General features: G+C 35.4%; 1 protein-coding gene and 1 long non-coding RNA gene across 4 annotated transcripts in view; one reads left to right on the top strand and one right to left on the bottom strand.

Annotated features, from left to right (window-relative positions):
* LOC147551318 (cullin-1) overlaps positions 1 to 10,626 on the top strand; it is a 67,864-nt gene extending 57,238 nt beyond the window's left edge. Inside the window, exons 1-20 of one of the 3 annotated variants that reach the window (XM_086669628.1) lie at positions 2,395 to 2,455; positions 2,967 to 3,150; positions 3,245 to 3,344; positions 4,468 to 4,653; positions 4,795 to 4,842; positions 4,961 to 5,164; positions 5,346 to 5,423; positions 5,595 to 5,684; positions 5,794 to 5,871; positions 5,977 to 6,039; positions 6,232 to 6,267; positions 6,348 to 6,434; positions 6,513 to 6,662; positions 6,763 to 6,818; positions 6,925 to 7,045; positions 9,109 to 9,270; positions 9,375 to 9,518; positions 9,597 to 9,815; positions 9,912 to 10,079; positions 10,176 to 10,626. In XM_086669628.1, coding sequence (XP_086525754.1) covers positions 3,011 to 3,150; positions 3,245 to 3,344; positions 4,468 to 4,653; positions 4,795 to 4,842; positions 4,961 to 5,164; positions 5,346 to 5,423; positions 5,595 to 5,684; positions 5,794 to 5,871; positions 5,977 to 6,039; positions 6,232 to 6,267; positions 6,348 to 6,434; positions 6,513 to 6,662; positions 6,763 to 6,818; positions 6,925 to 7,045; positions 9,109 to 9,270; positions 9,375 to 9,518; positions 9,597 to 9,815; positions 9,912 to 10,079; positions 10,176 to 10,277 — 2,232 coding nt within the window. In that variant the 5' untranslated portion in view covers positions 2,395 to 2,455; positions 2,967 to 3,010 and the 3' untranslated portion in view covers positions 10,278 to 10,626. Of the gene's footprint in view, positions 1 to 2,394; positions 2,456 to 2,510; positions 2,712 to 2,966; positions 3,151 to 3,244; positions 3,345 to 4,467; positions 4,654 to 4,794; positions 4,843 to 4,960; positions 5,165 to 5,345; positions 5,424 to 5,594; positions 5,685 to 5,793; positions 5,872 to 5,976; positions 6,040 to 6,231; positions 6,268 to 6,347; positions 6,435 to 6,512; positions 6,663 to 6,762; positions 6,819 to 6,924; positions 7,046 to 9,108; positions 9,271 to 9,374; positions 9,519 to 9,596; positions 9,816 to 9,911; positions 10,080 to 10,175 lie in introns of those variants that run through there. The other 2 variants (XM_086669626.1, XM_086669627.1) reach the window with 2 other exon arrangements.
* Positions 10,627 to 22,215: 11,589 nt separating this feature from the next.
* LOC147551317 (uncharacterized) lies at positions 22,216 to 27,561 on the bottom strand. Its single transcript, XR_015236535.1, has 3 exons — positions 27,472 to 27,561; positions 22,553 to 22,702; positions 22,216 to 22,409 (listed from the first exon to the last, which is right to left on the bottom strand). It is a non-coding gene; the product is annotated as an uncharacterized LOC147551317 (long non-coding RNA).
* Positions 27,562 to 27,772: the final 211 nt, after the last annotated feature.

The following is a 27,772-nucleotide window of genomic DNA, read 5'->3' as shown; positions in this document are numbered from 1 at the left end:
CTTTGAACCCAAATCTTCGTTGTTAGAGGGCAAACCGATGTACAAGAACGACGTCATTCCAAGCCCATCGGTGATCTTCACCGTCGGCGAAGATGAGGTGGTAGATTTCATGTATCACTAGACTAGAACAATCCTCAATAACGAATCAGAAACACAACACATACCTTCTAACATCCTCTGTTCATCAATTCTCATCAATTAGTTTCAAACAAACTAATACCTTAAAAATCGACAATTCATCATCACCAGAAAATATATCATCCGAAATTCATTCAATAGAAAGAGGTGAAGGGTCAAATGCAACTCTGAATCAACAGAGATAAATTCAATGGAGAGATCCAAACTGCAATTTGAACTATAAGATGACTTGTAGTTTTAGGAGTTATAGAGAGAGAAACAAAGAAGAAACTGGATCTAAAAGAATCAAGATTTAGAGAGAGAGAAGGAGTCAACAAACTCTTTGATTCACTTTTGTAATTGATTGATTTTGCTAGTCGGACAATGGAACCCGATATGGAACCGTTTTTGTCAGATCGATCCCATCGTCGCCGTAGTTACATTCAATGCTTGGTGGTAACTGTTCAAAACCGAACATAACTGCCAAAAACCGTCACCATCGTGATATAGGGTGGTGCCGGAAAGGACAAAAGATCGCTCCACCTCAGAGCGATTCACGCCCTAAAACCCAAGATTTGACTTCAATTGATTTAGAGCAGAGTCTATAAATCAACGTATATGTTTTTTCTATTTTAGTTTTTAATCTTCATCATAGCCACTACTTCTGATCGCTACTATCACAATTGCCCACAACAACATCCGATCACAACCACCTATTTTTTCATCTCTTGTCTTATATGTTTCTCCTTCTCTTTTTTTTTTTATAGAAATCGACTACGATCTACGTTAGTCGTTACAAGGCATTGATACATCGACCATGAAAATGTGATGGGCACGATAATGACGCCTAATTTAAACCATATTGAAAGATACCTAAAGCCCGACCATATGAAGGAGGCTTAGAGGCTGACAAATTTATTACAATATTTACTTTATATATTGCCTAAATTACACGGGACAAATCTTGATGGCAGACTGCTTCCACCAGGACTCGATCCCACGACCTCATGGACTTAAGAAGGGTGTCCAACCGTTACACCAAAGGACGGAGGACTTTTCTCCCTCTCTTTGAAACATCACTCCAACCAACATGGAACCCCCCCGATGAAGGAGAAAGGGTTTAAAATCTCTTGTGGGGGATGGCCCCTGACAGTTGGGTCTAATCCAACATGCCAAATTGGGTTGGTTCGTTAGTTTTCACTCAATAATTAATCTCATTTTCTTTATATCAATCCCATAATATTAGGAAGCAAGAGATGAAGAAGCACGTCAGAGAACAGTAACAATGAATGAAGTTGTGGAATTACAACGAGAAAATGCACAAATACAACAGGAATCTCAATGGATTCAACAAAGAAACCTACGAGTCATAAAACCACAAAATGCAATATAAGCCCCTCCGATTGGAATGACTCTCCCAACAACTCAGAGAAAACGGTTCCATCTCTTCCCTCTCTATCTCTCTCTCTAAAACTACTTTACATATCTTGGTTTTCTCTGGAGGAGAGATCCCTCCTCTGGATTTTGATCTTTTTAGTTTATGTTATCAATTAGATCTATAATAAGATCTTGGAGTGTAGGTTTTAGAGAGAGAAACTATTGAATCTAAACCCATACTACACAATTTTTTTCTCTTTCTCTTAACTCTAAAGAAATATCATTATCATGAACAAGATCGCCAATTCTCTCATCTTCTTGGATTCTTCCTCTTCTTCTTGTTCTTCTCTCTCCAACAAGGATCGCCTTACAACATTTAAATTTGATGAAGTGTATAATCTACTTTTTGGTGATTTTAAATCTTTATGGAACGTAAGTATGGATATAGATGTTAGTGAGAAAAGAAGAGTCACTATTGCCGATTTCTACGATAAACATCTCAAGAAGATTGAAGATGAATTTACAACACAAGAGAAAAGAACGATCAAGAGATTTCACTTTTATTAGTATAATATTATTGATGTAATTTTATTATTGTCGACCTTTAGGGTCTTTAATCTATGACCTTTAGGATCTTTTCATTCTCAATGGATTTCTTTTCTCGACCTTTAATCTTTATGGTCTTTTTTTGAGTCTGTGTTTTGTCAATTCCTTTCCCTTCATGAGACACTTTACGTTCGAAAGTTCTGTGAACTTTACTTATGTAACTCTCGTGTAGTTTTCAGAGGAATAAGAATCATCTACCTCGTAATCTTGTGATTGTTATCGCTTATGAATGGGATTATGGTTTAATAATAAAAAATAAAAAATAAAAAGTGGAATGACTCAAACCCTAGATTGTCCATTAAAGTCAACGGGAGTCAAATGTGATTGACCAAACTCTAAATGCCCCCTAAAGAAGGTAAGAAGACGTCATCCTGATGGAATTATATCTGGAGTGGTATTAAGTTTAGAGAGAGAAAGAGGGATCTCATCTCATCAATTCGAGCTGTCGGGAAGACCCCCCCTTCTTCATTATTTTGCTCATCTGATATTTACCACCTTCTTTCATCTTTTTTTTCTTCTAATCCCTTCACCTCTCATCTCCTTCGCCCTAACTTTTCTAATCTCTCTATCTGATTTATACTTCAAAATTAGGGCTTTCTTTTATTCCACAGGTAATCTATCTATTTCCGCATCTATTTGTTTTAAGTCGCTCTTGTCGTTATCCTTTCATTTCTTGTTCTACTTTATGAAATTGATAATCTATGGTTCTAACTAATATGAATTTGGATTTGAATTGGACTGACGATTATTATTATCTGTTTTCTATTGTTGATTCTAACTAGATTTAATTTTATTATTGAATCTTAAGCTGGTTTGAAATTAGGGTTTTAGGTTTGTGTGTTTGGTTGAGAAATTGTGTTAATTAGTTGTTGAATTGTAAATTTATTAGGTGTTTAGAAGGTGGGGAGACATGGCAATGAATGAGAGAAAGACGATCGAATTAGAGCAAGGATGGGATTTCATGCAAAAGGGGATTACTAAGCTCAAAAACATTTTAGAAGGGCTTCCTGAACCACAATTCAACTCTGACGATTACATGATGCTTTACACGTATACCCATTCTATCCTAATAACTTTTTTTTAATGATTTATCTCATTGTTTGTTTTTATTCGGAGGAACTTGATTCATTCTGATTGATAACAGGACCATTTATAATATGTGCACTCAAAAACCTCCTCATGACTACTCACAACAGCTATATGAAAAATACAAGGAGTCATTCGAAGAATACATTAGTTCAACTGTAAGGAAGATTTTCTCGTGTTTGTTACTCTCTTGATTTTCATTTTGTGTCATTGATACTACTTGGTTCATCTTGTTGATTTGGTTATTCATCATCATTCACATTTATTTTTACGATAAGGGTGAAGATTAGTATTATCTTCTTTTGTTGAACGACAGTAAGGAAGATATATAGCTTTAGCAGTTAGCACTCATTCTTTCACATATAGTTAGTATTCCTGGAAGGGTGATCTTTGTTTAAAGCTTTCCCCGTTTCTAGGTGAATTACAATGTTTCCGAAGGGTTACCATCTTGTACTGTAGCATTAGCATATCGAAATATCCTGGCAGGAGTTGTATAGTCACACTGATCTGCAATACAAAATACATTTCCGCAGCCAGAAAAAGTAAGATGTGTGCAAGAGAGTGGTTTACTAAAAAGTATGTTTCTTGCTATTATTATTTGATGTAGGAAAAAAAAGAGGAAAGGGAATTGAAGAGAAGAAAATAATTGTATTATAAGATAGATGACCACTAGTATCACACTAGTAGAAGCTAGAAATCACTCCTAGGGCCCTTAGGCATCACTCGTAGAGGTAAATTTTGCATGACACAAATATAGACAGCTTGAATAGCTGTTGAAATTACTCTATCTCTCCTCAAACAGAAGAAATACAACCCTTAAGGCATAAACCTTACCCTTGACATCCCATACTACTCTTACTTTCAGACCTTTGAGATTCTAAACTACTAGGACACTTAAGACATTATAAAGGACAATAAGCACATAAACGATGTTATAAAAGACATTGAAGATGTTGGACTGCACTTGAGCACCCTAATTGATATTTAGAAAGTGGAAGTAATTTGGATTAGGCCGACACTATTCCAGCTTCCAAGCGAGTCCTTCATCTAAGTCATGCCAAATTAGAATTTGAACCTGAAAGTTCTTTTGTCGTCTCTGATACACCTTTAGTGGCTGTTGCTACCGTTCATCTTTATCATTCTTAGCCTCGAGCAGTCGGGCTAATCCTAGTTGTAGTTTCCATTTTCGGTTTATTATTTCATTTATCAAAAAAAGATCCTCGAAATTTCTTATATATGTCTAACTGCCCTTTGATATTTGTTTTCTGCTCCTGTACGCAGGTCTTGCCATCTTTAAGAGAGAAGCATGACGTGTTTATGCTAAGAGAGCTTGTAAAAAGGTGGGCAAATCATAAAGTGATGGTCAGGTGGCTTTCTCGTTTCTTTCATTATCTTGATCGTTATTTTATTGCTCGGAGGTCGCTTCCGGCACTAAATGAAGTTGGACTCACATGCTTCCGTGACCTGGTACAATTCATACTCACCTTTATGTTCAGAAATGTAGCTGCTCAAGCCTAAACAAAGCTGATTCTATATGCATGTTGAGCCTAAAATAGAGCTACCATGTCTATCTCTTGAGTTAATTTGGCATGTTTTTGTTACTAACAGGTCTATAAGGAGGTCAATAGTAAAGTCAGAGATGCTGTGATTTCTCTGGTAGGTCTATGATTCATAATTTCATAATAATGAATTATATATAACAAAAAGACTTCAAAATTGTATATAACCCATTTGCCAGTCAACGTATTAAGTATTAACCACTTTTTTATATCAGATTGATCAAGAGCGCGAAGGAGAGCAGATTGATCGAGCTTTGCTGAAGAATGTTTTAGATATTTTCGTTGAAATTGGAATGGGAAATATGGACTGTTATGAAAATGATTTCGAAACCTTCATGCTTAAAGACAGTGCTGCATACTATTCTAGAAAGGCTTCTATCTGGATTTTAGAGGATTCCTGTCCAGATTACATGCTAAAGGTATCTTACTTGAAGTCTGCATGCGTTTTAGTAAGCATATATCCATAGAGAAAACGCAGATTAGCAGATGTAATATTGCTATCTTCAGCTACACAGAGCTTTAGGTTTTGTACAGTTATTTTCGATATTAATTCAAACCATTGAAAGAAATGGTGAATAACTTCTGCATGGAAAATCTCAGGCCGAGGAATGCTTGAAAAGGGAGAAGGACAGAGTTGCACATTACTTGCACTCTAGCAGCGAACAGAAGTTATTAGAGGTCTGTTCCTAACTTTTTGTATATGTACTTGCTCGCTTGCAATTAAATATGTAGTAGTGGTGCAACGAAGAGTTACTTTTGCTAGTTCTTATTTGCTCTCATGCTTGTTGGAGAAGGACACAGTATTTTTTGTAACACTGATTATCGTTGATCATGCATTTTTGTCTATAGAAAGTGCAACATGAATTATTGTCTGTATATGCAAGTCAACTGCTTGAGAAGGAACACTCCGGGTGTCATGCGTTGCTTAGAGATGATAAGGTATTTATGGAGATACACACTATGCTAATTCAGAAAGTTTATATCATTACCCACTTTGTTAGTCAAGATCGGATTCTGACTAGCTAATCGTTTGTTGGTTGCTCTCTAGGTGGAGGATCTTTCACGGATGTATAGGCTCTTCTCTAGGATACCTCGCCTAGAACCTGTCTCTACTATATTTAAACAGGTAGAAGAGCTTCTTCATATATTTTTTATACGTCATGTGGTGTATTTGATGTACCTTTACCATGTAATTCTAAGTTTCTATATTTCTGGTGCTTTCCTGGCGCAGCATGTTACTGCCGAAGGTACAGCCTTAGTCAAACAAGCAGAAGATGCAGCAAGCAATAAGAAGGTTTGTTATTCAGACCACTTTCTCTTCTTGAAATCTACCCATGCTCCATCCTTGTTCTCAAACTAGCATTCAATCTCTACTATATTGTGCTTGTTGTTTTCTGATAGATATGTGTTGCGTATGTCATATGACAATGTAACATCAATATACTCTCTTCTCAATTTGATGGCTTAAAAATTACAATGTTCACAGGCGGAGAAAAGAGATGTGGTTGGTTTACAAGAACAGGTGACTTTTAGAATTGTGTACTCTTGGGATCTGGTACATTACTGGAAATTATGGACACTTAATTGGTCTTTGGTCATCAGGTTTTTGTCAGGAAAGTAATCGAGTTGCATGACAAGTACTTGGCGTATGTGAGCAACTGCTTTGTGAACCACACACTTTTCCACAAGGTTTTCCTCTTGGTCCTTTTCTTGTTTATATTGTGTTCCTCCAGTTTTATTCTGACATTCAATGTGGGGGTAATTTAGGCACTAAAAGAGGCTTTTGAGGCCTTCTGCAATAAAGGTGTCGCTGGCAGCTCAAATGCGGAACTTCTCGCTACTTTCTGTGATAATATTCTTAAGAAAGGTGGGAGTGAGAAGTTGAGTGATGAAGCTATTGAAGAAACACTAGAGAAGGTGGCTTCGTTTTCCTATTGCATACGTATTTCTACTTCCTATTTGAGATCCTGTTTGTTGCTCTAATTTTACTGCCTCTAAATTCTGAAATGATGTCCAGGTAGTGAAGCTTCTTGCTTATATTAGTGATAAAGATCTTTTCGCCGAATTCTATAGGTATTGTGCCCTTTGTTTAGATGGTTAGCTGCTAATCTAAATCGATTGGTGGCGGTAGTGTCATGCTAAGTGTTTGCTACTTCTTGCATTCTCCTTTTTGTTACAGAAAGAAACTTGCTCGTCGGCTTCTGTTTGACAAGAGCGCAAATGATGAACACGAAAGGAGCATTTTAACAAAACTGAAACAACAATGTGGTGGGCAGTTCACATCGAAAATGGAGGGGATGGTTAGTTGCTCATACAAATTCCAAGCAAACTACATTGTTTCTTTTTATGCATACCCAAAATTATATGATGTTTGCTAGGCATGGACTTCAATTTTCATGTAAACAGAGAATGGTTTGAGACCGGACGTAAACAGTTGAAGGAAAAAAATTAGCTGTCTAATAGGACATAAAATAGTACCAAGATAATAACTTGTACAAACCTAGTCTGTGTTGCAGTGTCCGTGTTTTTTAGGATACTGTCTGTAATCTTTTCCCTTTTAACTCAATTGAATCTTTCAAAACAAAAAGATAACAACTTGTCATTTTAATCATACCTCAAATTGAAACATAAAAGTATTTGACTGTGAAACAGAAGTTTTTTGCTTTCATCATTTGAAGCCAATTTTTACAGTTTACTTGACATTGTAGCAGTATTTATTAGTGACAATACTACTCATTGATTGCACAATCTGTGTTTTTTTAAGGCATAAGCATGATAGTTAAGTCATATAGGGAACTTAGTGGGACCAAAATAACCATTATGTCTGTACCAACTTGTTTGAATCTTTCTATTCAATCTTGAAGAGTATTTGTCCTTCTTTAATAAGTGAGATATTTTAAGATTTTGGTATCTGGTGGGTGTTTTGGATCTTTCAGTCAATATGAGAAAGTAAATACAGCGAGACAGTTCAAAACAATTTTTGTGTCGTTCAAGCTAACATGAGTGGGTTTTGGAGGTAAACTGAAAAAAAACAGCTTTCTTTGTTGCATGTGTGTGTGTGTGTGCATAACTGAGGCTAAGCCTTAGCACGTAATATATATGTATATATATGTGTGTGTGCTTGTCTATGTATTTATGTATGTGTAATTGGGTATGTGTGTGTGTGTATATATATATATATGTCTATACATTTGTGTATGATATATGTTCAAGTTTCTTTCTGCTCTCATGCCCACCCGGGCTCGTGCTTCAAGGTTTTCTTTTGAATTAATGTACTGATAAAAGATATTTACAAGGCCCTTAAGCTTGGTTATTAGGCAAGTTTACAGCTTAGGCATCTGTAGGTCGTACTCTTCCATGATTACAATGTTGCAACTAAAGCATCCCTAATGTGCCTTATTCCGAAGTATTTTCACATTAAAATTTGAAAGGAGCATGAATATTCCGTCAGAGTGTGTATTCCCATGTACTTTCACTATAGCTGCAAACCAGGATGCAAGTGGTTAGTTGATACTCGATATGAGATGAGGGATTGAGTTGGGACCTTGGCTTGAGACGAAACCTTACTGATTGGAACTTAACGATATGGCAGCTTTATTGCTATGTTAGAGAGTATAGCACCAACCACGAGAAAACACTCTAGGCTTTGGAAAAGAAATACGGGGGAAGGCTTTTCAGATAAATCTTGCTATGAAGCCTTGTTAGATGATGGAATTTTACTACCTGAATTTCCATTTCGATGGGTATGGAAAGTTAGGTGTCTTTGAAGGTGAACTCTCGGTAACTGCATGTTATAACAGGATTCCGACGATTGATAACCTAAGGTGAAGAAGTATTTACCCAACAGATGCATTTTATGTGAAATTGATGAGGAGAGTGTGAGCCACATATGTTCCTTCGCTGTCCATTAACTTGATTTTGAATCCTCTGTATCTTTGGTGAATATGGTTTGGGTGGTTGCTTTAGGGGTGAATTCGGTTTTGGAATATTTTTGGGGAGTTACGACTTCCTAAAGATGTAAGGAATATGTGGAAGCTACTACCTCCTGATAACTTGGAGTATTCGGAAAATAAAAACGAAGCGACTTTCAAGGGAGGAAGGTCAGTTTTGATAAAACCGAAGTGGCCATTCTCACTTTGGCATATTATTGTCCTAAGTGAGAGAATTGGAAAAGTTCTATCGCGTTTAGAGATTTTGGTTCCGTAGTTGTACTTTTATATGTATCAATACAATATTCTTTTTCTTGATAACAAAGAAATGACAGTGTGCCTTATATATAGATGGTTAGTAGCTTTGAGGTATGCTTTTGAGGCACCGCTCTCCCAGGTAGTGGTATAAGTTCATATCTTGATTCCTCTTTCAGGTGACAGATTTGACATTAGCAAGGGAGAATCAGGCTAACTTTGAGGAGTATCTCAACAATAATGAACATGCCAATCCTGGGATTGACTTGACTGTAACTGTCTTAACTACTGGATTCTGGCCGAGCTATAAATCATTTGACTTAAACCTGCCTGCGGAGATGGTAAGAATTTCTTACCTTTTCTAATACTCAGTCTCTTTCTGCGGGTAAAACTGGCAGGCCTACTCGGGTCAAAGTATAAACTTCCCATTCTATCTCTTTTACAGGTGAAGTGCGTTGAAGTATTTAAGGAGTTTTATCAGACAAAAACCAAACACAGAAAACTCACATGGATTTACTCACTGGGTACTTGTAATATCATTGGGAAATTTGAACCAAAACCCATCGAGCTGATTGTAACAACTTATCAGGTCAGTAACGGTAAAAAGTTTCTGATGGATAAGTGAGTGACTATTTACAGACGCTTAAACCTTAATACTTTGTTACAGGCCTCTGCTTTGCTGCTTTTCAATGCCTCAGATAGGTTAAGTTATTCGGAAATTATGACCCAGTTGAACTTGACCGACGAGGATGTCGTCAGATTGCTTCATTCTCTCTCCTGTGCGAAATACAAGATTCTTACTAAGGAACCAAACACTAAAACCATCTCTCCAACAGATTACTTTGAGTTCAATTCAATGTTTACTGACAAAATGAGGAGGATCAAGGTTAAAGGCTGATCATAATTTCCATTTCGCATACTTGGATCAATCCCCATTTCTTTATCTTATATTAGAAATGAAACAACATTGTTGATATTGCAGATTCCTCTCCCTCCTGTGGATGAGAAAAAAAAAGTTATTGAGGACGTCGATAAAGACAGGAGGTATGCCATAGATGCCTCAATTGTGCGGATCATGAAGAGTCGAAAGGTTTTGGGTCACCAACAATTGGTGATGGAATGCGTTGAGCAATTAGGTCGCATGTTCAAGGTATACCATGCATATTCCCTACCTCGTTTCTTGTTTGCTCAACTGTATGTTACTTTGTTTGTCCATTATCTTAATATGGATCTCGGGATTTTGCAGCCTGATTTTAAGGCAATTAAGAAGCGAATTGAAGATCTTATAACCCGTGATTATTTGGAGAGAGACAAGGACAATCAGAACTTGTACAGGTACCTTGCTTGATCCTTCTAGAGATCAAATGAAGCAGAAACAACAGCAAGATAGATTCCTAATGGGATCAATACGACAAACCCGAAGATGATTGCATATCAGTCTAAGGGATGAAGTTGAAGACGGAAGAAATCTGCAGTTTTTTTGCTGTTATGTTAAACAGAAGAAAAGGTATAGTAGTTTTTGTACATTTTTACTGTAAAAGTGAGGTTTGGTTTTAGCTTATTAGTTCTTGGTTTTGCCAGACAGAATGGGGCTACTGTAATACTTCAGTTGCACTGATGAGGTTGCTTTTATCTTGAAGTTTTTTTTTCATGTTAGGTACAATACCCCCTATTTCATTCAGTCATTTGGTTTTATATATCTTGTTCTCTCTTTGGATTTTTTGTCCTTACCGTTTTTGCCTAGAGGTGGGAAAAGAGTGAGCCCTATACTTGTCATGCTGAAGGAGACAAATGAGCTGTGAACATCCGAAGTTCGCAGGTAGGTATTGCCTACTTGCCTTTCTGATTTCGTGGCCTGGCTTGGTATTATGAGGTTTTAAGAACGAGGGTTTTGGAAGCATCCCTAGTCCGTTTGATGTTAGAGTTGAATGCCCAACCTATAAATATGCTTTAACGGCCTAACCTTGTGACGAAAAGAACCATGCCCTTTGCCGGAATAGTGAGATAGAAAAATGGTAGTGGTGGGAGGTGGTGATGGTGGTGGTGAAGATGAAGATGAGGGGCTAAGAGACAAGCATGTCAATTTGTGGGTGTTAAAATCAAGTTGCTCCTAACCCAATTATATGACCTATATGGACCCAAAACTTTTAGGCCGCGGCTTTTGGGGAATAAAGAAAAATCTCCTGTGAATAAATTCTCTAGGGAATCTATTTTTTTGTTTTGTACATTCTGGGGGACATTTTATTTTTGTCCAAAAACTCACTTGATCAAACATTGTCCCCCCTAATCTACATCTTCTTTATCACCTTCACCACCACAACTTCACACCGTCATCATTCCGACCATCATTGTTAACTCTTCTCTTTCCCATTTTCTCCTTTTTAACTCACTGTTACACTTTTTCCCTCTCTTCTTGCTTTCGTTTTTTTTTTTCTCTCTCTCGTTCTCACTGACTATCTTTCTGTCGTACTCACTCTAGATCTCTCCCTCTTTCAGTGTAGATTACTCTCATTATTTCTCTTGTTGTAGACATTCTCTCTCACAGTCTTTCTCTCTCTTTCTCGCAGTCTCCCTATCTCCCTCAATATGCATAGATCTCTCTGTAGAAATCACAGAGTTCGTGATCACGAAATTGTCATGGCCACGAAACGTTTTGTGGCCAAGAAATGGTCATGGCCACAATATGTTTCGTGGTCACGAAATCCTCGAGGAGGGTCTCACCAGAAACCCTCCTCGATGTTAGGTTCCGACGAAGGGAACACTTTCCTTTATATGAACAGTGCCTGTGTGAGAGAGGGAGAGAAACAACGAGAGTTCAGTTAAGAAACAGTGAGAGATGAGAGCCATAGAGAGAGATAATAAGAGATAGACAATGAGAAATCGAGACAATGAGGAACCGAGACAATGAGAGAGAGAGAGAGAGAGAGAGAGAGAGAGACTATTGGAAGAAAAGTGAAAGAATAAGAGAATAAGAGAGATGGTGAGAGACAGTGGGAGAGAGATAGATAGATAGAGAGAGAGGTGGGGAGAGAAAAATGAAGATTAAGGGGCAATGTTTGATCAAGTAAATTTTTGGACTAAATAAAAAATATGTCCATGAGTCAATATTTATTGACTAAATTTTTATGGGAGGATAATTACAACCTAAATTTGAGGGATAATAGGAAATTAGGCCCAAAGCTGAATAATATTGTAAAAATAAACTCATTCTATAAAAACACAATTTTACCCCAAATTGAAATTTTCTGGTCAAATCAACGTCAAAAACATTTTTGGAAATTTCTGAACAAATCTTAGTTTGTTCTCAACAATTTTGTAAGTTTGTGAACAAATTCGTTTTTGCACAAAATTATTTTGTAAAATTGTTTCGCATTTTGTCTTTTGCATTTGACATACACAAACTGACACCAACATTTTGGCTAAAGCATTTTTCGATTTGCCTTGTGAAGAAAGAAATGGTTTTCGCATTTTTGGTTTTGCTTTCAGAAACATTTAGACTAAAGCATTTTTTGATTTGTCATTTGCAAAAATTAAAATGTTATGCATATTATCCTTTGTATTTGACACACCGATTAAAGGATAAATAATATTTTGACTAATGTATTATATATGTTGTTAACGACATAATTATATATGTTGTCAACATTTTATAACAAGTGAAGATATTGTTACACATGTTGTCAATATTTTATAACAACACAATTATATATGTTGGCAACAATTTATAACAACATATTTATATATGTTGTCAACATATGAGGGTAAAAATGAAATTATGAAAAAAAAAATATGGTTGTAACATAATTATATATGTCGTCGACATTTTGAAAGTGTTTACAAACAATTTTTTTTTTGTATTATTATTTTTGAGTGGGTTTTTTCCCTACTAGGACATAGATTTGAGTTTTTCGTGCATTTTTCAATTTTTATTCCCTGGAGAATTTTTGTTATTCCCCAAAGTCGCGGCAATTTTTATGCCTCCTAAAGAAAAGTGGGTCTCTTAAAGCACCAGGCTTCTTTTTGTTATGGCTTCTTAATCATCTGTTCCGTAGAGAGGGAGAAGAGTTGGAAGAACTAACAGGGGATGTGAGAGATAAATAACAAATTAATGGCAAAATAACGATTGATCTCAGAAAGAAAAGATCATTTTGTAATTCAGGCGCCCCTAAAATGCGCAGTCTGACGATCTGAATATTGCTAAAATGCACAGCTGCGCATAATATCACGAACTAACTCGTGTAATTGCGCAAGTTAGTTTGGTTGAACATGCGCAAGGTTGTCTTTGTTAACTTCACGATTATGTATAATTGGGGATAAACATTGAAATAACCGACACGATAATATAACGTGATTCGGTCGGATAATTATGACCTGCATCTACGGAGAAATAATTGTTCCATTAATATCGTTGGTCTGATCGGTTAATTGTTCAGACATAACTCGAACTTCTAACTCCTAGAACCCTCTCTTATTTATAGAGAAAGTAGGGTTTAGGGTTTCCTAGTTTCTCCTAACTAAACTAGGAAATGATATAAGATCTATCCAATATTACCGTTAGATAGTTACAAGAGAATAAAAGGGAGATTTTCAGAAGATTTTCTGAAAATCTTATATATCATCAAATAGGTTATTTTAGTAGTTTCCTATTTTTTTTAGTAGAGAATTGTTAATTTTAGTAGTTTTATATTTTTAGGAAACTTTCTATGTTTTAGATTCTAGTATTTTATTTATTTAGAAGTTGTTATTAGAATTTGATTAGGTTTAGGAAAGTAGTATTTTCTTTATTAGAAATTGTTATTAGAATTTGATTAGGTTTAGGAAAGTAGTATTTTCTTTATTAGAAATTGTTATTTGAGTTTGATTAGGTTAAGGAAACCGTCTATATAAAGGGGGATCTAAGAGTTGTTTTATTCATTCAAAAAATCAATAAAACTTCAGTATTTTAGTATTACTTGTTCTTTATTTTGGTTCTATAGTCTTTAGACGAAGTTCTAAGACTCTTTTCTAGGTTTTAAAGTTTTAGACGGAGTTCTAAGGCTTTTATCAGTTTTTCCGCTGCGTCAGTTGGCATCAAGAGCGAGGTTTCTCCTGGCTTAATGTCAGAAGACGAAGCTAGAAACACAAACCTCGACGGTGAACGAGGTAACAATGTCATGTGGGCAAAAATTGACGGTTTGAGTCATCAACTAACCAAGTTATGGAGATGATTAACAACCTGAATGTCAATACAAACCCTAGGCAACCTATTAACAGAGAACGTGTTGAGGGATTCGCCCACAACCAAACTGTTAATGGAAACGAAGGCAGAGAACAACTACTTCAACAATATGTTGGCAACCAAGAAAATAGAGGTAACTATTATCCTAACCAATTATATCCACGTAGATATTATGATGAATACAAAATCAAGGAAGAAATACCACTCTTCAATGGTTATTTGTCGGTCGAAGAGTTCCTTGATTGGCTACATGAGGTTGAGCGGCAAGTGAATATGTCATATACTGTTCTTGGTGAACAGATGGTAAACATTATTGCTTGTAGACTGAAAGGAAGTGCTGCTGTTTGGTGGGATCAGTTACAACGTCAAAGAATGGGGCAAGGAAGGGCTCCAATCCAGAATTGGCCGTCTATGAAAGAAAACCTGAGGGAGAGGTTCTTACCACCAGATTATCAACAACACTTGTTTATGACTTACCAGAACTGTAGACAAGGATTGCGTTCGGTGGGTGAGTACTATGAGGAGTTTTCAAAACTGGCTCAAAGAAACAATATGGAGAACATTATAGAATATGAAGATGTTGTAGCAAATCGATTTTTAAGCGGATTAAAATTTAGTTTGCGAGAAAAAGTGGGGATAGTTATGTTGGGTTTTACACCCTTCTACTAGTGTTTATAGCGGAATTAAGACATCTAATATCTACACTAGTATTCCCAGGATCACATGCATAAACCTATGATAATCATTAATTAAAACTAGAAAGATAAATACCTTGTTCGCTAGTTTTCCCTCGAACCTTTCCAATTGCTTATGAGAAGACCAAGAGCTTCAAGTGTAGCTCCTCTACTTGGGACACGAGCAAACAAATTTGATCTCCCACCTTGTTGTATAGCTAGCACACCAATGGTGGTTGGAAAAGAAGAACTCCTTTCTTCTTGACTAGATAGATAGTTAATGGGAATTAGCTCACTTTCTCCTCTCTACTTGATGTGGTAGAGTAAGAAAGCTTAGAGAGAAATTCCACACCTTATTCTCTGCCCTAAGAGTGTTTATATAGAACCCTAATAAGAATCCACCTCCTTTTAGGTTTCCTAAAACACCCTTTAGAATAAGATTTAGGGAAATAGTCGAAAATAGCAACTATTGGTATTTTCTCAATTCCCTAAGGAGGAGGTGCCCAAACACCACGAAAATTGGCAGATATAATGTTTATTATATCAGCAACTAACCCTCCAAAATTCAGCCCAATCCGAGTCCTAGAAGTACCCGAACCGGTCTAGGCCCAAAAACCCTGTTTTTGGCCCTTTTGTACTATCTTTGCCTAATTCCTTTTTAGGCCTATGAGATATGTTTATGGGACACTCCCATGATTATATCTCACTCCCACTAGTCATATCCTAGATCAATTTGTCACTCTTATGTGTAACCCGTTGTAGGATCCGATCGAAGTTAGCCGCGAATTACTCCGTAATTCGACGATCGTAGTTGGTCTCTAGCTACAACTCTACGATCCCTAAATCAATCGGACTTGATGATCTTCCACATCAATTGTCCTATCCGACAAATTGTTCGCATTGTCACCTTGGTCGAAGGACATCTCCTTCAACTCCTTCAAGTTACAGTATGGACTATTCAGGAGGCGTACAACTTGGCCCTAAAAATTGAAGCTGAGGAACGGGAATACAGGAAGTTTGGATTTCGGAGGGAAGGACAACCTCAATTAACTATTAAAAAGGTAAAAACGACTCCCTTAGAGAATGTTGAACCACCACAAATTGTGAGCATAGCAAGTAATGTTACTCACGAATCAAAATCTAACATTATTGTGTTCACGGATAAGTCTCTTAATATCAATTTACACGATGAAGGATTTGATTCTGAAGAAGTTGGTCAGAAAATTGAGTCAATTGAAGTCGTTCAAGACGTTGTTCAAGAAATTGAGTCAGTTGTTAACAAAATTGAGTTAAAGGAATTGTTCAGGAAATTGAGACAAAGAACGTTGTTCAGGAAATTGAAGTGGTTCAGAAAATTGAATCAAAGGAAGTTGATTCAAAAGAAGAACTTCTAGACTTTGATCCAATTGAAATTCCTTCATACGAAGATCCATTCTCAGAATTATGCGAATCTCAAATTGTTTCACATGGATTGACAAGTAATTTTATTCGAAAGTCTTCATCGAAGTTCATAATTTTCAATCACTATACTCATGATCTGTACAAGTTTATTTTGGGGCTGAAAAGTGAGTTTGGGTCAAATTACAAATATGGACAGAAAATATTCTATGTCATAATAAAATCGTCAGTCAAATCTGAAAGTTTGGTAATTCCTATGCATAGTTCACGAGAAGGATATATCAAGGGAGTATCAATCAAGATAACATTCAAGTCAATCAGTAAACTCGAGGCGAGTTTCTTTGAAGTGGAGGAGACTAATGCAGGGAGATTTTCAGAAGATTTTCTGAAAATCTTATATATCATCAAATAGGTTATTTTAGTAGTTTCCTATTTTTTTTTAGTAGAGAATTGTTAATTTTAGTAGTTTTATATTTTTAGGAAACTTTCTATGTTTTAGATTCTAGTATTTTATTTATTTAGAAGTTGTTATTAGAATTTGATTAGGTTTAGGAAAGTAGTATTTTCTTTATTAGAAATTGTTATTAGAATTTGATTAGGTTTAGGAAAGTAGTATTTTCTTTATTAGAAATTGTTATTTGAGTTTGATTATGTTAAGGAAACCGTCTATATAAAGGGGGATCTAAGAGTTGTTTTATTCATTCAAAAAATCAATAAAACTTCAGTATTTTAGTATTACTTGTTCTTTATTTTGGTTCTATAGCCAGTTTTTCCGCTGCGTCAGAATATGATCGTTGGATCTCGTCTTCTCGACCCGTCACGTACATACACGTGTTACACACGTATCTCAATACCTCCGCAAGTCGGAACACGACACTTTTGAAGAGTCTGGCTTAGAGGAAAAAAGTGAAATAATCCTAAAAAAATTGCATCTTACTTGAACAACTATGTTGGACAGAATAAACTTTGATCGGCGGGAAAAAGGTATATCTCAGTTTCATGAAGAGAAATAACTTGGACTGGGCAATGCTTGGTTGACGGGAAATAAAGGAGTAAAGCGACACTAACTAAGAATTCATGTTGGCTGAATTTCCATGAATCTTTGGTTGGTTTTAAGTATCTCGACGACTTGACCAATAAACACATTGCTGCACAATGTCACCATTGAATAAGAGCACCACCACCGTCCAAAAAGAACACCACCACCGTTGAATAAGAACAACACCACCATAATGCACCAAGTTTGAGATCCAACAACACCATTCTTTTTTTTCTTTTTCTTAATTTCATTTCAATAACCTTTTCTCTATGCTTGACAATTTCAAGAAAGTTATGAAACAATAGATAATCACAACAAATAAAAAGGGTTAGGAGCAACTTGATTTTAACACCCACAAATTGACATGCTTGTCTCTTAGCCTCTCATCTTCATCTTCATCACCACCATCACCACCTCCCACCACTACCATTTTTCTATCACCACCTCCCACCACTACCATTTTTCTATCTCACTATTCCGGCAAAGGGCATGGTTCTTTTCGTCACAAGGTTAGGCCGTTAAAGCATATTTATAGGTTGGGCATTCAACTCTAACATCAAACGGACTAGGGATGCTTCCAAAACCCTCGTTCTTAAAACCTCAGAATACCAAGCCCAGACCACGAAATCAGAAAGGCGAGTAGGCAATACCTACCTGCGAACTTCGGGTGTTCACGGGCACATTTGTCTCCTTCAGCATGACAAGTATAGGGCTCTCACTCTTTTCCCACCTCTAGGCAAAAACAGTAAGGCGAAAAAAATCCAAAGAGAGAGAACAAGATATGTAAAACCAAATGACTAAATGAAATAGGGGGTATTGTACCTAAAGTAAATAAAAAAAAACTTCAAGATAAAAGCAACCTCATCAGTGCAACTGAAGTATTACAGTAGCCCCATTCTGTCTGGCAAAACCAAGATAAGATTTTTTTCGATGATACAGGATTGATAAACTTGCTCATGGTACCATGTTAAATTCACGATTATTTTATAATCGGATGTAAACATTGAAATAATTGACCCGATAATATAACGTGGTTCGGTCGGATAATTATGACCTACATTTACGGAGAAATAATTGTTTCATTAACAATCACCACAACTTAGGGGTTTGATCGATTACATTGGTCAAACATAACTCGACCATCTAACTCTTAACTCCTAGAACCCTCTCTTATTTATAGAGAAATTAGGGTTTAGGGTTTCATAGTTTCTCCTAACTAAACTAGTAAATGATATAATATGTATCTAATATTACCATTAATAGTTACAAGCCATATCCTAAATATAAAAGAATAAATATTCTTGATCTTCATATATATCTCTGAATATCTTCGAAATATTCTGAATTTTTCATAATCGTCGAATCTCGTCTTCTCGATCCGTCACGTACATACAGGTGTTACACACGTATCTCAATAGTTTTAACTAAAATGCGTCTAACACAGTCTGTGCCAAAACTACAACTGACCTTGCGGTAGGTAAATTGCGCCCTATTTGTGTTAGCAAAATTGGTTAGTACGTTCAAGGCCGCCATTCAAGATCATTTTAGTATTACTAGGGTGTATCCCGTGTTCTAGGACACAGACACTTGTATCAATCAAATGTTACGAAATTTATTGTTATATTTTATTGAGAGAAAGAAATTTTTATTAGTTATTATTTTTTTGTTTTATTTTTTTCTTTGTTTCTTTTCTCTTACATTAGTTATTATTTTATTGAAAGAGAAAAGTTTTAATTTCTTTTTTTAACCCTTGAAATTTATTTTGTTTCTTTTTTTTCTTAAATTATTTATTTTATTTCTAAGAAGGAAACGATTATTGTTTTTTAAATAGGTAACTTTATTTCTACTAAGGACTATATTTTAAATTTTGAGAAGGACTTCTAGACAATATCCTTTATTAAAAAAAATGATGTTTGTCCCAGTCATCGTTTTCCCTTCTGTTTTATTATATAGACTAGGTATAGCCCATGCCCATAGGGCACGGGTAAGTGTGTTTATCACAACATTCGACATAGAATTAGAAAGCAATTGACTAACAACACAATGCAACTTTTTCTTTTCGGGATTGAATAGTTTCTCTTTTACATATAAAAGAGATTCATCAATTAGAAAAACTTTATTGCAACAAAATTCAAGCTAAGTAAAAGGGGGAAAACTCACAAACTCATTTCATTCATTCAAACTTAAAAATACCTATTTTTACAACCTCTATCATCTAATCGTTTGGCGTCTTCATTCAATCAACCTATTTCCTACTTACATAAATGGAAAAAAGAAGAATATTTTATCAAGTATTAATGGAGAACTATCTAGCCTCTAATTCTCACATTATGTCGTTTTTATGTTTATCTTCCATACACAAGTTATGGTCCTGAACAACAAAATCCTTATTTAAGGAAGATAAATTATGACCTATTTTCGTAAAACAAAACACCAATAAGATGCTTACCAAGTGCAAAATTTTGATGATGATATCCACAGCTCCAACATCCTCAATAGTCACATATAATACATTTCCAGCTACATCCCCAGAGGTGTTATTTTTTCAATCTCTTGCATCTTGTAATTAGACAGTTTTCCCTCTTACATGTGTCGATTCTGATCACGAAGCATAATAAGAGTTCCTGGGTATAATGTGGTTTAAATTCGTCATAAAGAACATGACACAAAAAAGTAAGCATGGTTGTCTACAAACAAAACAAAAAGAATAAAAAACCATGAGTGAAGTTGTTGTGAATGACAAATTCAGTAGAGGACATAATACAATTAGCTCCAATATTGCACTTTGTGTTGACAAATTTTCAAAATAGCTTCCTAGTTCAATAAACTCCAGTTTGTCTAAATGGTTTTCTAAATGCCTTGTCTTTTAAAAAACTTAAACCGAACTGTGGTTTGTGAAGACGCCAAATGATTCACTTGCTTGCATCCATGTTTCCCAGGTGTAAAATAATGTCGCTAAATGTTTTTCAAACTCATGAATTTAACTTTTTTATAAGAAAAAACATTGCATTGCTGCATTCCTTTTCCGCCATAAGAACGAATTATTAAATAATCCTAGATGTCGAAAATCTAACAACCTTGTCATAATTCTTAAAAAAAAAAAAAAACTGCCACAAGTCAATCAATTTTAACTTCTTCCAACAACCAAAACCAATTTGATTGTTGTTCTAAACTAAAACACACTAATGGTGTGTTTGGATGGCGGAATCATGAATCCGCGGATTCATGAATCCAAGTAATATTTTTTGGCTTGTTTGGCAACTAAGAATCCTATGATTTATTATTATTTGAGTATTTCTAAACGTCTTTAGAAAAATTATGATTTTTGAAAAAAATAATGATTTTGTAGAAGGAAATATTTTTTTGTTGATTTTAAGTTTGAAATTTAGGTTCATTAATCCAAAATCCTAACAAATCCTAGGGGATAGGGTGGGATTTTAGTCCAATACAAATTTTAGAATTAGGAATCCTTAGGATTCAAGAGTCTTAGGATTCTTGGTAGCCAAACAGACCAAGGATTCATGAATCCTACCAAATTCCACTTTTCATAGGAATCCTACTTAGGAATCCTGCAACCAAACACACCATAAATTATTTTTTAAAACCAAATTAATTGTCTGATTTGAATTTCTGAACAAATAAATACCTGTTCGTAGCTGATTTTTTAGGGTCTTCTGCTCATGCCATCTAACTTAAGTATCTCTTAAAGCTTACTATCGTGAAGTGATATTTGTACTTCAACAAAATTGGATTGAAGAAAATCATATGGAACTTATTGAACAACATCAGAGGCAATAACTAACTCATGAATCAAATTAGAAATCTGATATAGATAATTGCGCCAAATTAAAGTGTAACTCAACCAAAAAAATCCATGATTCGTAGAACTTCAATTAAAATACTTGCTAAAATCACATTACCATAGAACTAATTACCAAATTGAAACTAACGTGGAAATGAGACCCAAACCGCGTGCATTACTTATTAAACATATCTTACAATAAATCCTTGACATACTAAACAATGGCCTACACTCTAAGAGATACAACCCTTCAAAAATAAGGTTGGTACAAAAAAGATATAAATAAAACAATCGAGCAATGAAGTGAAGGAAATGGGTGAGCAAGGAACAAAAAACCTAATCGATTTATTAGGATCTACAATCCTAATTGAGCAGTAACTATGTCGAACTTCAACTCACCATGGTCTTATAACAAAGGACAAAAATTGAAAATAACAAGTTTCGACTGACCCTCCTAAGGCTCTTAAGAAGTGCGTGTAAAGAAATATCTTACAAGACTTTCTCAAATTCAATGGCATAAATCATGCATTCTCAGCCGAGAGGTAGCTGCCGGACCAGATGATAGCCTTATGTAGGGCTTAGAGCATCTCCAATGCAAAACTCAATCTTAGAAACTCGGAGTGCCACATAAGATTTTCTGAATTTTTCTTAAAAAAATCATCTCTAATGCAAAACTCAACTAAGATCTCAAAGATGATGTGTCGAGAGTGGAATAGAGATATCTCAAGAGGACACTCTATTTTCAGAGTGCCCTCTTGAGATATCTCTAATTGTCCAACTCATCAATATTTAAATTTCAACCAATAGAAATCAAGTCTTCGTATATTTCCAAAATAACTAATTATTTTTTCACAAAAATAACCATGACACGTAAGTAAAATAAAGGAGTTGATGTTGCATTGGAGACATACAAGAATTGAGGATCTCTATTTTCGACACCTAGGAGTGAAAATCTCAATTGGAACTTGACAAATGGGATGAATAGAGATTTTTTTGAGTTTTGCATTGGAGATGCTCTTAGTTCATCCTATGTGTCAAGTTCCAATTGAGATTCTCACTCCTAGGTGGCCTTAATAGGATCCAAGTTGTCCAATGCATAGAGATTTTTTTTGTCTCCAATGCAAAACTTATAAAAATCTCTATTCATCCTGTGTGTGAACAACTTGGATCCCTGTATTCGGATAAAACACGTACCAGTATGAAGCATATGCAGATCATTGTAAAGGGTTCTGTCGTCATTAAATCCCCCCGAATACAAACAAGTATTTGCCCAAGGGTTAATTTTGTATCGCCTGCACGTGGAGGTAACACATCGCCTAAAGTGTGGAGTTCTTTCCAGACAAGAGTATCTGTAACACATCGATGACCAACTTACTCATCAGAAGGGAATTTACAAAAAAAAAAAATGCATCAAGAAACTGTACATCCCGAAGATTGGTACATCATGTCATCGATTTTCAATCCGGCTTTCGTGCTAAGTAGAGTCGGAGACCTGTGTCAAGGATATGAACATCAGACAAATAATTATCTGACGAATCTTCACCCCCTATCACGATATTTCTCTTCCACGATGAACATGTATGGCTATCTCGACCACAAGGTGGAGTTCTGGACGTCATAGCATGCTCCCATACTAAGGTCTCTGCAGATTAGAAACGGAAAATGGGTAATTATTTAAATATCAACATCAGTTTGGCAATGCGCCACTATGGTGTAGGAAAAAATAAAGCCTCAATGACCGAAGAAATTCTCAAATCTGAGATGCGTATAAATCCAAATCAAACTAATAGAGAGTGGGTTAAGACTTCTTCTCGATGAGTACCATGTATGAAGAATAGTTGAAGATATTGATTAGAATGTAATCGGAAAATAAGTGAGAGATGAAAACCGAATCAACAGGTAGACCATAAAGACAGCAATCAATCGAAATCCAGCACATCAGGCGCACAAGAGGAGAAAAAAAGTGTTAGCATTTCTTTAGGTTTTTAAGTTTAGATCTTGAAAGTGATTAGACAAACAAAACTGGCCTGAATGAAGATCACAACTACTGTTATATAGACCATACCAAAATGTTTAATTTTGGTTATCAGGCCCTACGGTGCAATAGATTGAATTATTAAATAGTTAACATCATCTTATAACAACGGTTTGGCATGGGACTTCACATGGCACGTCTGAAGTTTTATGCCCGTCATCTATGGCTCAGTTGCTGCTTTAGGTTTTTTGAGAAAAGATTATCCACATATCTAGAGTAAAACTCGTTGATAAGAAACCCAAGACAAACATGTAGAAGCAATTTTGGCACCACAGTTGCTTCTACAAATGATGGGTTTATAGCAATAGATGAAGTGGGTTATCCCCAAAGATGCCCACAATTTTCTTTTCTAAGATAGTGGAGAGGAGTTTTAGATCGTCATATTTAGTACATTTATACAACTTCAAGTTGATCGCCCTATTTAATATAGTTGGACGACTTCAAATTTGGTATGAAAAGGAGTCTAAGTTTATGTTCCCAACTCCGACTATTTCCGAAAACTAATGATTGGCTAACCAATATATAACTTGTCCATCTCGGTTTATTAATAGCCAATAGTGAGATAATTACCTGTGTCCGATATGTAAAGGTCGTCATGGTATACTTTAAGTTAGTTATCTGCCGATTTTCCTAAACCACCAAATATGAAGAGCCTCTTGCCAACAAGTGCAGCACAATGTCATTTCCGTGCTTCGGGTCCATCGGTATTTGAACTTTGATATATCCATGTATTTGATACTATGAAAAATGTTTAAACCATTAGGATACTGGCAAAACAATTATATTATCCATTAACCATGAAAAACCCTAAGAAATGAGGAAATGAAAGAAGAGTGAGCGGGAGTACCAAGAGGCTGAAATTCTTCTGCCATGATTCACCATTTCGATTTGGAATGAATTTCTTCTGCCATGATTCATCAAATCGAACTACCAACCAAAGAAACCATTAAAAACAAATCATAATCTATTATATAAAACGCAATGTTTTATGCTGACTGGGACAAGTCGAAAGACAAATCCGGCCTTTCGTTGCGAATCATCTCTAATATCAGCCAATAGATCTATTACCTACCTTAAAAAGGAAAAATTGGTTCACCCTCACCATCCAAGAAAGTAAATAAGACACTCTAATCTGGGCCGTTGGATATCATCTCTGTTCGCGCGTTAATTCCTTCGTAACTCCCTCCACACTCCTTTCACACGTTACAGTAATTCCTTCTCATCGACTCCCTTGCACTCCCTTTTCGTCGGTTAGTCTTCATGTCTAAATTTTTATCTCTTTGGGCGTTACACCAACAGCCAAATTTTCACCTTCAAGCCTCTGGACGTCGAAGAATTCTTCCCTAATAAATCGATTAGGGTTTCCCCTAAATCTTCACCGAAGGAATCATCTCCCCACTCTTCAACGAAGAAATCACCAAAACCAACCAAAAGATGGTATACAAACTTCATAGAATATCGACCAGAGGTAAGCTCTGATATCCTTTTCCAATTCTAGTCTCATGCTTGATAAAACCATTTCAATCTCCAAAATAGTAATTTAACCCATTGTTGAAATCATTGGTAGTTCGATTTGATGAATCATGGGAGTACCAAGTTTTGTAACATCAGGTTGAATTTCATAATCAATTTCTTCATCCATAATTTGTCTCAAACGAAAAAAAATATAGTTAGAGAAGTAGTTAGTGTTTAACTAAAGTATGCTTCCTTATTTTAAAACTTATGAAACCTTAATTTGAACCTTCGTATCTTCACAAGTTTTTCAGAGTTAAATGGACCAACTCTTCATTTGTTGATTCTTTTTAATATAACAACATTTCAATGGTGAATATAGGGAGGACAAATGGGGTGAAAAGTTCCAATAACTTTGTATGTCACATAACCAGAAAAGAAGAAACTCTAATTTTCATTTGGCCCGATCTCGATTCTTGTTTTCCAATTTTCATTGGTCGTTGTCTCCACATTTCTTCAACATAAATGTGCATACTATAAAAACGCTAGTTAAGATTGATTAATGGGAAATTTGGTCAAAACTCCCTAAAAAATTTGAGTTTTGGTTAAAAAAGATTTATCAACTTTTTATAGGCTTCAGCTCCCTATGAAATTTTCGTAAATAATCTAATATAGGGAAAAGACGAAACTGACCTTATTGCAAACTAGTTTGCAAACCAGTTTGCAAAGCTCTGTAAACCAGATTGCAAAGCTTTGCAAGACAAATCAAATCGCAAAGTAGTGCAAACTAGTTTACAAAGCTCTGCAAACCAGATTGCAAAGTGTGTGCAAAGTCATTGCAAGGCAAACCATATTGCAAAGCAATGCAAACGGGATTGCAAAACTCTGCAAACCAGATTGCAAAGCTCTGCAAACCAGATTGCAAAGCAGTGCAAACCAGTTTGCAAAACTCTGTAAACCAGACTGCAAAGCAGTGCAAACCAGTTTGCAAAGCTCTGTAAACCAGATTGCAAAGCAGTGCAAACCAGTTTGCAAAGCTTCGCAAGCTAAGATTCTAAGGGCAATTTCAGCATTAGAAATGGGAGTGCTTTTAGAATTGTCCTTCAAGACTATTTCCAAACTATATATGGGGACTAAAAGGACAAAAAGATAACTTGTCTTTTTGACAAAAAAAAACATATTGGGCCTGCCAGCCCAATTTCCTGTTGACTGTTGATTATATTTAAAATAATTGAACATGAATATTTTATTAGTACGAAAGTAAATAATAACAGAGTAAGCGTGAAATTATAACATTTCACTTTCGTTTAATAATAAGATGAAAAACCGATCAATTTCTAACGTTTCACATGGCTGGCAGGTACACATTGTAGTTTTGGTTTCTTATATAACTCTATATAGTAATTATTTAATTTTGTTATTCAATTATGTGAAACTTGAAAGAAAATGGTAAGAGGAAGATATTTTCTTGGAGAAAGTAGAGGTCGCCATATAGAATAATGTGGAATTGGATAGAAAAGTGTAGAACAAAGATATTCTTATTGAGAAGTTTGAAGAACTATCTTAAGTAGTTCAAAGTGTGTAATTAATGTATTATATAAGCTTATACTTATCATAGCTTAGAGATGTTGTGCTAAAAGAATGATGAATGCTTACATTTATTTATATCAATTATGGATGAATTTTAAGATGTTGGAGAAAACTAAAAATAAGTTGCTACGAAGCAACTTTCTTTGCGTCTACCTCATCACTAGGGTAAAGCACGAACCTAGAGCACTATAAGCACATCACCACAAACTCTGAACTCCTAACTGACACTTAGCCCGCAAACTATTACGAAGAATAAGTACTATTAGATGTATAACGACCACAAATTTTGATAATTACAGTTTATCCTTGAACCCCAAAAGTGGTGGAGAGTTATAAACTATTCATTTTTATACTGTAAGAGGTAAGGTTTCTCCTTTATTCCAATAGAAGAATAAAAATGTTTTTCATATCATATAATTACATTTTATCCTTCAACCCCAAAAGTGGTGCAGAGTTATATCATATTTTTGGACTAGTTTTGGGATGCTGACAACTACTTAAAAATCATGAATGTTTAGTTCAAAATAGTTACTCCTTTATCGGATTTTTCTAATTCTCCATCGACTAAGATGAAGATCCATGAATTCCAAGACAAAGACAAAGACAAAGACAAAGATAAGTCGAACTAAATGAAGATACAATTTTTAAAATTTGAGAAACTTTCAAAAGATAGACGTACTTGAACTGATAAAAATGTAGAGAGAAACAAAATATTGGATACTTTCATTTTTCTTGAATATTTTTCGTTTTAATTAGTTTTTGTTACATTGAATTAACTCTTGTTCAACTTCTAGGTCTTTTGAGAACACAAACTTCTAGTACAATAGAAGGCCTTTACAAATGAATGTTGAAACCCATAATTCCTTTGTGTGATGAGTTATTGTTCTTTAAACAATTAGTTTGTGAGGGTTGTGATGATTTTTTTTTTTGACAAGTGTAATGAGTTATTTATCTCAATTTTCTTATAGAAAATGGGATTACTTAAATTTCTTTTAGAAGTTTATAAGTTCTCATTCTCGGTTTATTCGTGGAAGAAGTGTTTTATGTGATGTTAAAGAGAAATGTTACAATATCTCATCAAAAAAGAAAAAAGAGAAATGTTACAAAATTTGTTGCGGGATCCCAAGACTCAATCAAGAAGAAGAAAAAAGAGAGGTATTGTGCAAGTTGGGGTTTCTTTCTAAAACCCTAGTATGGAATGGGTGTCAACAATGGCGGCTGCCATAGTCAGGCTGCCATAGTCAGGGAAGTTGAAGATTTTTTTTTCAATCTCTTATGTTCTTCTTAATCGATTGCCTGTAACATAAAAGATGATTTTTCATGATCAGTTACACCTTTTTTCTTGGATTCATTCTTTGAACCATCTGTTTTTTGGATTGGTTTCTCTTCCTTTTTCATTTTTCGATCTCATCAACCGTGGTTCCTTGAATAGTAACACTTTTGAGAGTTTTTGGTGTATTAGCATTAACATTTGGCCAAAACAATGGAAGATCAAACAAAAAAGTTTTCTTTTGATTTAAGGTTCTTGAATAAAAATTGAACCGGCTCTCTAACTGTCTCTCTCTCTTAACCGTTTTCAGATCTGGATTTTTCCTCCGCGAAGGGTTCTACCTGTTTCCTTTCCATTGTAGTTTG

Source organism: Eschscholzia californica, unplaced genomic scaffold (genome assembly GCF_041429995.1).
Source record: "Eschscholzia californica isolate CP2 unplaced genomic scaffold, dmEscCali1.0.p SCAF_3, whole genome shotgun sequence".
Taxonomy (NCBI): Eukaryota; Viridiplantae; Streptophyta; class Magnoliopsida; order Ranunculales; family Papaveraceae; genus Eschscholzia; species Eschscholzia californica.
This window is presented reverse-complemented; position numbering and strand designations above follow the sequence as displayed.